Raw genomic sequence first — 16,656 nt, 5'->3', positions numbered from 1 at the left:
GGATATGCGGTGGTCATTCCCTGATCTTTCCGCATCCTCCATATTTGGTGGTGACGGGCTCGAACCCTGGTCTAATTAAGAAGCGTGTGCTATGCACTGCTGCTCCTTCCCACCTGGCTACGGTTAGTTAGTTATTTGGTTTTTAGGAGCATTAGCAACTAAGGCCATATTGCTCCGGGATATGCGGTGGTCATTCCCTGACCTTCCCGCATCCTCCGTATTTGGTGGTGACGGGCTCAAACCCCGGTCTAATCAAGAAGCGTGTGCTACGCACTGCTGCTCCTTCCCACCTGGCTACGGAGGCGCCCAAATGAGAGAATAGTGGAACAAATAGATGGGAGAACCCAATCATGACCTCACACCCACAGGAAGAACGAAGAGGCCCACCACTGCACAGGTGTGTGAATGGGTTAAGAAGCCTTCAAGAAATATAAGTGATAAAATGATTATAAAGTCTTTTGAGAAGACTGGAATTAGTGATGACACTGAAGACACTGCATTATTTGAAGATAGTGATACCAACATTAGTGAGGAAGAGTTTTTGGGATTTGAAGGCAATTTTTTTGGTTTTCAAAATGACTGACTTTCCGTTTGCATAACAGTAATGTTTTTTACTATTCCCTCACTGTCTTTTTTGTTCATTTTCAATTCTAGTGGTAGTTTGTTTCATATAAAATATTTTATAATGCAGCTAAGATTCTTTTTTTATTTCTCTTTTAAATTACTGTATTGGTAAATTAATAATAATAATTAAATAATGTATTATTATACAGTATTAGTATTTTTCTTGCTGTTCTGATCACATGTTTAGGATGAGCTTTTTTCTACTATACACATTAGAATAAATATAAAATACAGCAGACTCTCGATTAACCGGGACACTTCAAGACTCCAAATAAAAAAAAAAAATTAAAAAAAATCAGCCAGAAATCAAAAAATTCAAGTAATAACTAGAATAGGCATAAACAGATATTTTGCAAGTCATAAATAAGCGACAAGCGGCATTATAAGTCGTCATTGGGAGATTAAGTGTATGTATTATCTTGCAATCCCTGCTGTCTTCACGTGAATCCGCCGCTCACAAAAAAAAAAAAAAAAAGAAAAGAAAGAGAGAGATCAAATGTTGTTTGTTTTAGTGTGTCGCGTCAATTGTTGTGTTCCTTTGCAACGCAAAAGGACAAATTTTGTTTCGTTATTTATGTCAGGGATGTCGGAATTTTTTTTTTTTTTTAGAAATTGCGAAAATGATGGGTAAACGCCAAAGAGTTGCGTTTTCAGTTAAACAAAAACTTGAAATTATTCAAAAGTTTGAAAACAGTGCATCTCTTAAATCTCTAAGGAATCATTATAATAAGGATGTATCACATTGTCCAAACATTAACAAGTATCGCGCAGAATTCAGATTTGTCAATAATAATATAGTAGCAATATGTTATTAGTCATTCCAGAGTTATGTAAACCTCGGTGAAGTAAGAAGTCCTGGAACGTATCTCTTATGTCGGGGACTTTTGTATTTTTGGATTAACCAGGAAATCGATTATCAGGGATTTGTTTTTTACCATCTATCTCGGAAAATCGAGAGTCTACTGTACCTAAATATACTAAAACTTTTTTCCTTAATTTTCCTTTCTAAAATGGGGTGCGCCCTATATGTCCATGCATCTTACATGCCATCAGATATGGTACTTTAACAAGTTAATAGATTTCTCCATTACTTTAGAAAGAGTAGAGGTAAGTACAATGAGATGATAATTGAATGGGAAGGATTTGTCATACTTTAGGAACACTGGATATGAGCAAGTTTCCAAGCAGAAGGGAAAACATCTTTGAAATAAGAAAGTGAAAAAAGGCAACACAGAACAGGAGTGAGCTCATGAGCACAGGTTTTGAGAACAAGTGAAGAAATACCATCAGGAGGCATTGAATGGAGTGTACTGGGAACGGTAGGAGGTGGTTTACCAAGATCATCAATACAAGAGTTAGAAGAAAAGTAGGATGCTAGTAGGTGAGCTTTATCTTTGGCTGAAGGTGACAATAGAACGATCTGGTTTTGAGAGGTTGGAATAGAGATGGGCAAAAGTTGTGGCCAATAGCTTTGGCAAGTGACCAGAATGTTCGATTACTATTTGGATAAGCAAGTTTTCTAGCATGTTGCATGTTATATTAAATGCAATTTATACTTTTAAAAGTGTTTTGGCCTTAATTATGCAGTTTTAATTAGTTAACAATAGCAATATTTGACATCTTAAAAAGTTAAAGAAAATTCCAATGTAAAGTTTCCTAAATTCCAAATTTTAGTTTAATAAATTTCAATCAGTAGCCTATAACACAGAGCAGTGCATGTGTTATACTGTGTTCAGTACCTGCATTTGTGAAAAAAAAAAAATGGGCCTTCAACCTCTGTACCAGTTCTAATAGCAAGCAAATACTAAGTACTGTGGTGAGCTTTAGCAAAATCAAAAATACCACTGCTTTAAAAGTTGAATAATAACAAACTGTAGCAATTGATACTTTTTTAAAAATTCAGATAAAGTTGATGGTTAGGGTATCTATGTTTCTATTATAAAGAAACATATATCAGTGGCTGATTTGCCAATACATAAACTGATAATAATTGATAAACAAGTTCAATTAAAGTAATTTATTTAAATATTGCATTAAGAATAAAAACAATGCTTTATTTTAAATTAAGTTATGTTTCAAAAGAATCACAATATGCCTTTAAAAAGATCAAAATGTTTAAATGTATTCAAGAAGCTGATAAACAAAACTACAGCACAGAATATACCTTTCATAGATAATGCTAAAACCTTTTCCATCTCTTTAACTTTAGTTTTATCAGGAGCTGAAATTTTAATTTTTTCTTTCTGTTCTTCCATTTGTTGCTTCAGAACTGATTCTTGTTGTGTTAAAACCTAAGGTAAAACACAAAATATAGTGTAAATTAATGCTAACAAACAGTATTATAATGGTAACAGGGGTAAGCAAATTTCTTGCAGATCTAGCCCCACATACAAGAGAGAAACGAAAATTTAATTTAAAAAAAAAAAAAAAAAAGTTCTTTTTATATTCAATAGTTGAAATGCTGCTCAAGCTGGCTTAGTTAGTTATTGGGAACTATATATTATCAGAGAAAACTTGCCATAAAATTGCAAAGACATATTTCCAATGTCATCATGAATCTCATGCATCACTTAGCATGGCAATCACAATCAAATTCAATACAGCCAGGCCTCGCATAATGCGAATTCGATTAACGCGTGTTTCAGTTACCGCTATTTCAAAAAATTATACCACTTTTCACTTTACACGATGCAAATTTCCAGTTAACGCAATTTTTTTTTTTATGTGATAGTCGAAAAAGATTTGAATCACGCGTTAAGCTTACCACGCGTTGGATGGGCAATAAACAAACGTTTGCCTGCTGCCCGCCTCGGTGTGTTCCATCCGCTAATAAAGTCAATGCAGACTTGCATTTAAAAATTCTAATTTTTAAATGAGCCAGATGAAAATGTTACCACGAAGGAGATAACAGTTAAAGAACTAGATGAAATCTTGCGTATCGCAGAGAACCTCAAACAAAAGGTGTGAGGTTCTCTGCGATATTTATTTCGCCAGGACCCAGAGAAGATCGTCGGTTATCGGAAATTGATTGATGAAAAGAGAAAGTCAACACTGTTCAAATATTTCCGCAACAGTCATTTCTTCATTGTGTATTTTATGGCAGAGGTTCCCAAACTTTCTCGGCGCCCTTAGTGTCTCAGTAATTTTTTCACGGCGCACCTAGACCAAAAGGAATATCTAACAGTTCCGTTTAGTAGTTAGGTCCAAACAACTTAATAAGAAATGTTGAAACTGAACTACCTCAAGCTAGTAGTTCGCGTGGTGTCCGACAGATGTCAAGTATCGCTGTGCTTCCATCGAAAATTTAAAATATGCGGCGCACAGTTTGGGAACCGCTGTTTTATGCAATAAACATTTAATTCCATAATTATTTTCATTATATTTTACATTGTATACAGTTAAAGTTATTTAGAAGGTATTTTTAAAATTTTTTATAGACATTCCAGAAGGTCAAGGACCAATTATAATTTTTCCTATTGATTATTATATTTGATTAATGCGTTTCCGTTTTGCGCGATGTGCTCGAGGGACGAAATAATCGCGTTAATTGAGGCCAGCCTGTACTGCATTTGGTATGGCATTGACAAGTTAGTCAGAAGAAATTTACAAACATTATGTTCTTCATTTTTATTAAAACAAACAACTACATTTTAAATAAAAGAAACTAACATACAGTACACCCTTGATATTTGTGCATTAACATTCATGGTATTGATAAATCATTGCCTTTGTATAGTATATCTATTTAACATCTGTTGTATCAATTATTCATGGGTTATTAGGCTGTTACATTTCCAGGATACCCACATGTACTATTCTCTAGATACAGTATTTCCTCATTAAACTGACATTGGATTATTCAAAATGAGAAGTATTTTGATGCTAATGTTCCCTGTTCAACAATAATAGGGTTTTATATACATTTTAGTAAAGACTATTCAAAGTACTTCTGCAATGAAATTCAATGTTTAAATTGATCCTTGTGAATATCCCATCTAGTAGTAGTAATGGCAAATGATGCAGGAAAGTAAGCTTATACAGAATCAGCCAAAAAAAAAAAAAAAAAAACTCAGTTCAACCATTTGTATCCTCCAAGAATTTGTCTAGTTTTCCCTTTAATTTATTCAACCCATCCATTTCTGCAACAGATGGAAGCCTTTTCCAACAATCAACCACTCACTAGCTGAAGGCAAACTTCCACATAGCTATCCTGCAACTATCCTTCCTCAATTTGAATCTATGCCCCCTTATATGTGTAGTTTCAGCAAGTGGAAAAATAACATTAACATTCAGCTTACTAAATACATTCAAGGCTTTAAACACCTCAACCAGATCTCCCCATAGGACCGCTGCCACCCAGTGATTCTTTTATCTGCAGATTCTTAATGCATGAAGAATCACTGCTGATAACTAGATCAAGAGTATTACTTACTCTTGTTGCCTCTCTAACACATGCTGCTAAAGAAAACAGTCATCCAAGAAGTCCACAAAAAGTTAAAGTTAAAAACTGTCTGAGACCCCTGTAGTCACTTTTACAAAAGCAAAAGCCCTTCCCTTTAGCCTTGATGGTAGTTACATCTTTAAGAAATTCCCACATCAGTACATTGTGATCACTGTCACCCAGTGGTTCCTTTATCTGCGAATTCTTAATGCATGAATAATCAGATAACCAGCTTTAACAGTAGTATTTGGTAAGTCTGGAGTACTGAACGTGAGTATTACACTATGGGTTGGAATGATATTTCCTTCCCTGCGAGTCAGAATTCTCTTAGCTTGAATACACAAAACAACAATGAGCCCAGCACTGAACTTCAGAGAACTCCACAAATAACATTAGTCCATTGATTACCACTCTCTGTCATCTCCCACTCAACCATCCCTTTATCCATTGTAGCAACCTTAATGCCATACCTTAATGCCCTTAATGCCATACCGCTCCAATTTGTACAGCAGTGTTCTACATGCAACAGTATTAAAAGTTTTCCTGAAATCCAAGTATATGATATCAAAATTATTTTTTGCATCCAGTTCCTCTGTGACCAAATCATAGCATCCAATCAAATTGGTCAGACAAGACCTCCCTTGAACAAACCCATGCTATGTCTTAACTATTACTGCAGTCTTGTCTAGATGATCCTGCAATGCTTCTTTAACTAGTGACTCCATTATTTTCGATGAACACAAGTTAAACTAACAGGTCTATAGTTACTTGTGTCACCTTTTGAACCCCTTTGTGATTTGGGGTATATTTGCATACCTTCAGTCCATGGGAAACTCCCCAAGAGTCCAATGAAGCTCTCATAATTATGGCTAATGGTTTGCTTACTTCCTTTGCTGCCTCCTTTAATAACTGAATAGATCCTGTTCACCCCATGTGCCTTCCGTATGTTTAACCTCAACAATTTTTCCTCCACTTTGCTCTCAGCTATTACAAAATAGCTCCCTGTTAGAGTCTGATAAACTTCTGGTATTCCCCTCCTTGAATAACTCCTTGTGTGTGAATACAGATGCAAAATACTCATTTAGTTTATCAGCTACCTGAGCAGGATCATCAATAGTTGAACCATCTATGTTAAGTGGTCCAATCTGATTCATCCCTTTTCTTGTAGAGTTTACATAAGTAAAGAACTCTTTGCATCTTTTGCCAAAGATGTCTCATAATCTGCCTTCACCTGCCTAACCTCCTTTGTGATTTGATTACAGACTAGCTTATATCTGCCATAGTCTTCTGTGTGGCCTAATAATTTATATTCATCTCGTGCATTTTTGTTCTCTGCTATGAGCCTCATTAATTTATCTGACATTCATTTTGGCCCAAACCTTGAACAGTATTTCTTAGTTGATATAGCACCTTGCTTTCCAGGCTGCTGCTGCTGCTGCTCATTCTAATAGAAGCAGTGCAAGATCATTTTTGCCTTTGCCTGCAGCCAGTGTTAATCTTTTAGTCTGTGAATCCCCCCAAGCTAGAAGTTTTCTGACCCACCAATGCCTTGATTGTATCAGCAAATATTCTTGCACCCTTTCTATTTAAGGGTACCCCATCCCTGTAGGAGCAGTCTCTCTTGTTAACAATGCATATAAACAAACTTCAGAAATGTACAATGCTTCCCAGACAAACTGCCAGGAAGTAATATCTTATGAACTGTTTTAATTTGCACTGAACAATCCAAGTGAAACTTGTGTGATTTCTGTTGTAATAATTTAGAAGTACAATATGGGAATAAGAGGAAGCATAAATGGACCTGACATTTTGCTACATTTATGGAAATTTCTGTTAAGGAAACAAAAGAAAGCTTTAAAAATTAAAACGGAAAATTATTAAAAGGCACAATGCAAAATTCGGGACGAAGCTTGATAACAACAATAAACCACAGGCTCCACACAAAGTTCGCCACACTTGTAATGAACAAGAGAAAATAATGACAAGGTAAGAGAAAAAGTGTCTGTTCACAGTATTCTGCAAGCAAGGCTAATTATTAGATGCAAGCAAAGTATAGTACTCAGTGGTTAATTTATTTAATATGTAAAATCACTTAATTCAATTTTTTGTTGTTGGGGGGGGGGGGGGGCAAAAGATGAATTTGATCCAGTATTATAATGCAAACAGCAAGGCATGAAACTTATTTATCAACCACTGCACACTGATGTCCTCCTTGCTAAATTGCTTATATTATCACCATTATTCAAATGATATCGAGATCTACCCACATGTATACAGCATAGCGACAAAAGCAGTAATTATTCAACATCATTTCATAAATAATTAAAAATTTATTTAATTCTGGTTAATTCTAAAGTCAGTTCTTTGTGAAGACCTTTTGAATATTATGTATCTGCAAATTTTAAACTAGAGGATAAGTAAGATCTTGAACAAATATATTCAAAAATGGCTTTAACAGCAAATATCAGATTTGGAGATATATAATTCAAATATATGAATTTAAAATTATTTTAATTTTTTTGCAAAACTGCCTTATTCTGTCAAAACATTTACAAATGATGTATGACAAGTAGAATACAACAATGCCAGAAAATGAAATAAAATCAACATCACAACCGAAATTATATTTTTGCTAACCTGTATTTCCATTTTGTGCTTCTGAGAAGAATGTGTAAGTGCCATTATTTCCTTCTCAAGCTTTTCTACCATATCTTCTAGCTGTAACCTTCTTTCTTTGAGGCAAGAAGCCTTCTGAGTTAAAGTATCAAGATATTTCAACATAGAATCCACATCACTAGCATTAATTTCGCAAGCAACAGACTGTCCCATTCTACCCTTTATTGCTCTTCCACCACCACCACTCATGGTACCTATTAAGCAAAAGTAAAAATTAATGATTAATTACTACAATTTTAATATTCAATTAAAATTGTAGTAATTAATTTAATATCAGAATGAAAACAGGGAAGGTAAACATGAAACTGGAGAGATTAAAGTCAGACATTCTTCTGAAATATATATATATATATAACATTAAAGCATAAAAAGAAAAGGTATATCATAAGGTTGTAGTTGATTGTAAGAATGGAACAGGTACATACGGTACTTAGTACAACAGATTACAGAATTACAACTTCAAGTGCAAAGCAGCAATATAAATAAATGCAATTTAATAAATGAAGTATTAGTAAGAAGTCAGACACTCTGTTAAAGACATTGCTTGCCAGGTTAAAAGAAATAAAGGACAGTAAGAAGGAATAAGAGAGAAAGAGAAAGTTAATAGAAAGAAAAAAACTAAAAATGTCATAAGCACATGAAATGAAAGTAAAATGCTACACACAATAAAATAATAAGGCAACAAAACAGATAAGCAATAAATCAGAAAAACTGCAGATATCAATAACAATGTAGTCCTAACTGTGCAAGGTGGGGTAGTTGAAATTTAAGGAAATGTTTACAATAAGGTTTAAAAAAGAATGTAATAAAATTTAGAGGGGAAAAAATTATTATATTGTGTATAATATTTTTTCTCCTCTCTAAGTTGCTAGTGGTATACTAGCAATTCGAGAACATGAAAGAAAAGAACACTGTATAACAAGACATCCATAAGTCTAGTATATATAACCAGCAAAATCCACTTAAGTGTTCATGTCTTTACTTAGAAAAAAATCGGAATCAGAGTTCAGACTGCTGAGGTTTAGATGGAAGTAATACACCTTCAATGTGGAGACATGAGGAACAGCTGATAGCATATTCAGATATTGTATTGTATTGTGGTTTTGTTCTTAGTGCCATACACAGAAATGCTGCACATGCAAAAACAGCAATCCAACATGTAGTCTCTAGGTTTATTGCTACACCAAAAGCAAGAGATTTGTTTTCAATTAACTCACTGTCTCTCACATTTTTAGCACACAATGTGGTGCCCATGTTTTTTCTTGTTTACCAATTCTAACACCAAAATAAGGCACGACATGCTTCCCTGTAAAAGTTGGTGGTTCTTTATTTCTGATTTCACTATATCTACAGATATAATAAAAGAAATCAGAACAACTAACACAATAAAATAATGACACATATTAATAACAAATTAACAATTAAAATACCTACAACAATTGTTTCATTTAAGAGAAAATAGGCCTATGTTCCCAGGATTCATATTTAATGTAAACAATGTAGTGTCACTGGGAAGAAAAGGATTAAATAAAACAGGCTGAAGTTAAAACTAATAATTCTTTAGTTTTAACTGGAAATTTACTAGAAAATACAATGATATTCCATGTCAGATGGGCACACCACAGCAAATGTTGCAGTAGTGCCATTTTGAAAACTCTAATGTGTAAAAAAAAAAAAAAAAAAAAAGGCAATGATTTAATCCAAACTGGTAGGAAATAAAAACTGTTCCCATAGTTTTTAGTCAATAAAAATCACATATACAAGTGTTAACAGCAGTTGAGTCCAATACTAATTTCAGTTATTAAAGTCTAGTCATATTTAAAAATCAAACTACTCACTGGACAATTAATTAGCCTTCAGATTTTCTCCATCCCTGATTTAGTGAAACATAAAAAGTGATATTCAAATACAATAGTCTACTACTGCATTATTATTATCTGTTGGCAAAACAGAGAAAGTAGTCACACCTTCATGAGAACAAAGTCAAGACACACAAGACAGTCTATTTTAGTAGTAAAGATAAGATCAGTAATAAAATAAACTCTGATTTTCAGATTGCTTAAAATTAATCATAAATATGTATAAAGAAAAGAAATAATGTATAAATTTGACTCAGATTCCATTTCAGTCTTGGTCTATAACAGAAATAAATATCTGCATTCACCCGCCTTCCCCATTTCACTAATCCTTCTACTTCTTAAATAGACTGGGTATGGCTTGGTTCATTCTCGTGGTAGTAGGACTATACATATTGCTACATTAGTACGAAGAGTAACCGTGTTATAGACTGATTTTTCTTACCAGAAACATCAATTAATTCCCCTTTAAGAGTAACAACACGATGCCGAGTTCTTCCCTGAAGTCCAATTCTTGTGGCCTGTTCTAAGTTGTTAGCAACTAAAGTATCTCGCAGCGCAAAGTAAAAAGCTGGAAGAACCTTTTCATTTTTGACTTGAACAAGATCAAACAGACGAGGAACATTTTCTGGGCTGACAGGGAGAAGAAAAAACATTTACATATTTGTGCTTCCATTTACAGTTCAACTATGAAATTAATGTAACATGAAAACAATGTAAAAAAATCAAACTAGCAAATTTTGGACAAATTTATTAGTTTCTGAATTTTTCGTAAATATTTTCTTTACTTTAGAGTAAATTTTGATAAACAATTTACTGAGAAATATTATCAAGTAACATGCAAAACAATAATAATCAATCAAATCAAAAAATTAATGCAATTAATTCTGAATGAACAAGTTTGCCAAATATCTAAATTTGCTAAAGGCAACAAAGTGAGTCATTTCCCTTGAGTTACACTCATGCCTAAAAGTTTGGAATCATTTAATTTTTTTTTAATTTTTAAAGTTTTATTAAAAGAGGACCAACATGTTTACGAATTTTGATTAAAATATTTAAGAAATTTCTAGAATGTTATAATATGGAGGTCAGATGAACTAATGGGACTCGTAACAGAGAAGAAAAATGCATGGGATGCATATAAATTATCATGAAACACAGAAGCATATGGTAGATATAAGCTAGTCTGCAATCAAGTCAATAAAGGGGGTTATGCAAGCGAAAACAGATTACGAGAAATCATTCGCAAAGGATGCAAGGAAAAACAGCAGAGACTTATTACTTATATAAACTCTAGAAGGAGGGGGGATGAATCAGATTGGTCCACTTGATGTCGATGGTTCAACTATTGATGATCCAGCTCAGATAGCTGACAAACTGAATTAGTATTTTGCATCAACATTCCCACATAAGGAATTCTGCAGGGAAGTGGAGAACATAAGATTATTAAGCTTTAACAGAGAGCTAAATTGTTGAAGTTAAACATAAGAAGGGCACTTGGGGGTGGATGAGATCTATCCAGTTACATTAAAGGAGGTGGCAAAGGAAGTAAGCAAACCCTTAGCCATAATTATGAGAACATCATTGGATTCAGGGGTGATCCCCATGGACTGAGGATGGGCAAATGTATCTCAAATTCATAAAGGGGTATCAAAGAATGACAAGAGTAATTACAGACATTAGTTTAACTTTTGTTTCGGGGAAAATAATGGAGTCACAAGTTAAAGAAGCATTGCAGAATCATCTAGACAAAACTGCAGTAATAAATCAGACACAGCATGGGTTTGTCAAGGGGAAGTTTGTCTGACCAATTTGATTGGATACTATGACGTAGTCACAAAGGAACTGGGTACAAAAAATAATTTTAATATCATATACTTGGATTTCAGGAAAGCCTTTGACAGTGTTGCACCTGGAAGACAACTGTACAAATTGGAGCAGTATGGCATTAAGGACAAGTTGCTACAATGGATTAAAGGATGGTTAAGTGGGAGAAGACAGCAAGTGGTAATCAATGGACACGGCTCTGCATGGACTAATGTTATTAGTGGAGTCCCTCAGGGTTCGGTATTGAACTCTTTGTTTTGTACATTTATCAGCAATATTGATAAAGGTATATCAGGCTTAATGTCCAAGTTTGCAGATGATACAAAGGTTGGCAGGGTTGTTAATGACAGTATGCCACTGCAACAGGAAAAGTTTCAGCAGGAGAGAAAAGTTGGGTTGATGGGCTGTGAAGAGGCAATTGAATTTTAACATTGATAAATGCAAATTACTGCATGTGGGTAACAGTAACCTCAGAGAAATGTACCAATTGTGTGGTACTACACTCAGGATAGTGAAGAATGAAAAAGACCTGGGGTAATTGTGTAGTCAGATATTAATTTTTTCTGAGCAGCGCAGACAGGCTGCCAGAGCAGGTCATGGGATATTGTCAATGATATACAGCAGACTCTCGATTTACCGGGAAGCGGATTAACCCGGACACTTCAAGACTCCAAATTAAAAAAAAAAAAAATCATAAAATTCAAGTAATAACTAGAATAGGTATAAACAGATGTTTTGCAGCAAAGTCATAAACAAGGGACAAGAAGCGGCGTTATAAGTCATCATTGGGAGATTTGCATGCCTATTATCTTGCAACTCCCGCTGTCTTCACACTCACCACTCAAAAAAAAGTGAGAAGAAATGTTTAGTTTGTTTTAGTGCATCGCGTTGATTCCTGTGTTCCGTTGCACCGCAGAAAGACAAACTTCGTTTCATTATTTACGTCATGGGTGTGGGAATTTTTTTTATAGTAAATTTTTTTTTTGTTTAAAAATCGTGAAAATGATGGGTAAACGCAAAAGAGTTGCACTTTCAGTTAAACAAAAACTTGAAATTATTGAAAAATTTTAACACGGTGCATCTGTTAAATCTCTAAAGAACCATTGTAATGTTGGTGACCAAACATTATGCAGCATCATAAAAAATAAAGGGAAGCTATTAGATTTAAAATCGACATCGCAAAAAATAAAGGGAAGCATCATATTGGACACCCGAGTAGTAAATGTCAGTTTTTTCGTTTTTTATCTATCGTTATACTTTTTACGTAGGTTGCTGAACATTTTTCGATACAGTAAGTCCCTGACATGCAACTACGGTTTACGTAAATTTTTTTTCACTCAAATTTTTTTTTTTTTTTTTAGGATTGTAAATTTAAAACAAAAACAAGAAAATAAAATGAAATAAGCAATCAATAATGACGATCACAGCACACACAAATTGTACAAGTGAGATATGGAGTAACAAGCAAAAAAAAATAGGAAAGAAGAGAAGATTCTTACAATTTATTTATGTTTTTTTTTATATGACTGAAGATTTCAGTGAAGTGGACACACATTCCACCTTAATTATGTAAAAACCCACAGAATTCCAGCTATCGGTATTATCGCAAATGCAATAACCGTTTATAATTAGATGCACGAACAGAAAATCCCAATAACACGGAAAGTGCAAATTGTTTTTTTATGGTCGTGACCTCCAGAAATGTGCTTTAGTAAAATGTGAGCTCGCGCGCGGTGATAATAGTGAGCTTTCACCTTAACCCTGTGTTACTGAAAATTTCATTTTGACTGTTATTATAGTGGCGACTAAGAGAATAAGTGACAACGGTACTAGTAAATCTACCAAGAAAAGGAAAGCGATTTGGATCAGAAAATTAACTAATAAGGATGTATGAAAATGGTCAAACATTAACAAGTATCGCTCTGAATTCAGATTTGTCTATAATAATATAGTAGCAATATGTTACTAGTCATCTCCGAGTTACATAAAACTCGACGAAGTAAGAAGTCCTGGAACATAACTCTTACGCATGTCGGGGACTTCTGTATTTTTGGATTAACCGGGAAATCGATTATCCAGGATTTGTTTTTTACCATCTATCCCGGAAAATCGACAGTCTACTATACAATAATTTTGCTAGCAGGGAAGGAGATGATTATCCCTTTGTATAAGCCAATGGTCAGGCCACATGTTGAGTACTGTGTACATGTCCGGAGGCCTCATTTTAGAAAGGATGTAGAGTTGCTAGAACGAGTGCAGAGAAGAGCAATAAGATTGATGAGGGGAACAAAGGGGTGTTCTTACCAAGGAAGGCTTAGGTTCTGCAAACTGCAGCATCTGAAGACTAGGCACCTGTGAGGTGATCTGATTGAGGTGTTTCAGGCTTTAAGCAAGCTCAGTGCTGATTGGATTCTTCCTCTTGCTCAGATTATGAACTGGGGGCATAAATTCAAATCGAGGAAAGACAATTGTAGGAAATGTGCAGAAATTTGCCTTTAGCCAGCGAGTAGTTGATTGCTGGAACAAATTTTCATCTGTCATGGAAGTTGATAGCTTAAATAAATTCAAGGAAGAACTGGATAAACTTTTGGAGTATATGGATGGGTGAAGTGGAAAGGGGTTTTTTTTTTGCCTCTAATTCTAGATGACCTTTATGATGAGCACAGAAAGGTGACAAATTAACATGCCCCATTGCTCACTACTTTTCATTTCTGCCAAGCAGTATATAATATCAATCTTGTTATATTTTACTTCTATTGAAATTCATATGATCCAGATTTCAATGAATCATGTATGTTGTGCTGGGAGCGAATGTTCATCTCCAGAAGAGGATGAACATTGTAGTCTTTATTTGCTCATCTAGCCAGACTTAAGAGAATTCTGAAATTTCATATGAAATTTGCAAATAAGTTGTGCAGTTTTTTTAAGAAAAAAAAGTGCAAATTAGTCTGTCTATTGTGCCAACTATCATTCATTCCTGAACAGATACCACAATCTTCCACTAGTTCCATTGACAATGAAAATGATTCTTCACCCAGGGGTCAGCATGTGGGGGGAAGAGGAGCAAAAGCTTGCTTTCTTGCATCATGTGCCTATGCTAATGCTAATAAAAGACTTATTATTATTAAAACTAAACCCAAGTTATAAGCAATGAACTCCCACCTTTCTTTTATCCTATATTCAGCATAGAGATGACTCCCAAAAACATCATGAAGGAAAGGAAAGATAGGCAGGTAGACTACGTAAATAAATTAAAAACAAATACTTACGTGTGAATTTTTTGTTTGGTGTAAGGAATCCAAGTATTCATCTGAAACAAAAAACAAAACTTACAACAATATTACAAATAAACATTGGACAATTTTTTTTTTTTCAGTAGTACATCAATACTCTGCATAGTACACATAATTAGTACCGAAACTGTACTGCGTTATGTGAAACTGTGCTGACTGAGGTACATTTATAATAATAGGTTTTAATTCAATGGTTATAGACTGAGAAACAGTCTATAAACAATTTGCGTTTGATAGCCAATTAAAAGGATTTGAGATAAAAAATATTGCAAATATTTTATTTATTTTGGTATTTCAATAATGAAGTCTGAAGTTGTCTCTTCTTTTTCTCAATGTACAAGTCTTTGTAGCATTGAATGCTGTCTTGTAAAATTTACCATATCTTGATGCTACATTCACAACATTCGGATCTCCATTCATAATCTCCTCACAGGCCATGTCAACCCCCGAAAAACTTTCTCCAATTTTCTGTTGAAAATTCTTTTGGTGCCACTTCAGTGTTGTTGAGAATTGTTTTCTTCTTCTTCTAACTTTTAACAAATTGGCAGTGTTAAAAAGTTTCGAATCCCAAGTCTCTTCCTATCTTCACAATGTCTTCGGCAATTGTCTGAATTTACGATTCAACACCAGTGAAATCATTTGCCAAATGGGGCGAAACACGCTGCCAAAGAGAGCGCATGTTGTTGGCAGTGATTTCTAGCCAAGATGCAGATATATTTTCGATCGTATTTAAAGGCGTAAAAAATAAACTATGAAATGTTATCACGTCAAGATGGAATTAAGAATACTGAACACTGTTGCATGTTGTCGCTGACTGCCTAAGGGGAGTTATTGGCAGATGTGTATGTGAGACAACAGAGTTGGCACTACAGCATATATGTAGAGTATGTGTCTAGGCTATTGAATGAGTTTATTTACAGTAAATTTTTGACTTCTTAATTGAAAACTGTGTTATAGTGAAACCCGTGCTAAGCGAGGTATTGCTGTACATTAATTTTCATTATACCAATATTACTTCAAAATTAGATTAGATAAATTTCTATATCACATTAATTTTAGCATCATTCTGCAAAGTAAAATTTGAACAGCTCAAAATAGTCGGCAGGCTATTAATAAATGAATTATAATTAAACAGGTCAATAGATTAATATCAGTTTACTGATAAAGAGTCATAATACAATCTAATGTTACTACCATGTAAGAACAGAGGAAGAAAGTTTTTTTTTTTTCTTTTCTTGGGGGAAATATGATATTGGTGGACACAAGCGGCCCATAGTTTCCTACAATGATTTATCAAACATTTCCTTGTAGAAATAGTGCTGTATACAATATAAACTTTTAAATTGTATACATCACAGTGTATAGCCAGTGAACTCTCAATCTCAATGCTAGGTGGTAGATGAATCTCATCAACCGGTGAAATACCACCACTTTGCTTATTGGAGGCTTGAAGTGGTGGAACCCATGTTTAGTCTCTACAGCTAAGTTCTGGTCAACCCTTCCCTTTCTCTTCCATCATGCAGTATGATTGATGACTTTTGAAGTTATGATGAACGTCGTGACGAGATCCAATATTCCTTACATTTCGAGGGTACAGCTCTAAAACAGTGTTCGCAGGCCGGCTGCTAGTTAGTACACCGGACCGAACCTATTGGTAACTCTTAAGGAGGCTTCCGGATCAGCTAGTGTATAATCTTGCTACCTCTACTCTGCCAGATAGTGACTGGGGGGAGTCCGAGTAGTGTGTATGCGGGGAGCGTTGTCGAGGCCACGTTATGTCAAGGATCTCAGTATATTCTTACCACGTGTATGCCATACCCAAAATTTCATTACTTCATACAAACATGACCCACCCACTTGTTCTTACTATTGAATACACCATGAATTGTCAAACTAATAGAGCAAGCTTATCTGCGAAAAGATATAAACCTCCCAAGCA

The 16,656-nt window shown here is 34.6% G+C and overlaps 1 protein-coding gene across 1 annotated transcript in view; it reads right to left on the bottom strand.

Annotated features, from left to right (window-relative positions):
• Positions 1 to 16,656, bottom strand: part of glu (structural maintenance of chromosomes 4-like protein gluon) — a 256,802-nt gene that overhangs the window by 88,223 nt on the left and 151,923 nt on the right. The window contains exons 16-19 of the mRNA XM_090377488.1: positions 14,694 to 14,734; positions 10,043 to 10,230; positions 7,703 to 7,935; positions 2,789 to 2,915 (exon numbers count right to left, since the gene is read on the bottom strand). Coding sequence (XP_090233614.1) covers positions 2,789 to 2,915; positions 7,703 to 7,935; positions 10,043 to 10,230; positions 14,694 to 14,734 — 589 coding nt within the window. The remainder of the gene's footprint in view (positions 1 to 2,788; positions 2,916 to 7,702; positions 7,936 to 10,042; positions 10,231 to 14,693; positions 14,735 to 16,656) is intronic.

The sequence above is a fragment of the Mastigoproctus giganteus genome, chromosome 1, assembly GCF_048544385.1.
Source record: "Mastigoproctus giganteus isolate SK-2022 chromosome 1, ASM4854438v1, whole genome shotgun sequence".
Classification (NCBI taxonomy): Eukaryota; Metazoa; Arthropoda; class Arachnida; order Uropygi; family Thelyphonidae; genus Mastigoproctus; species Mastigoproctus giganteus.
This window is presented reverse-complemented; position numbering and strand designations above follow the sequence as displayed.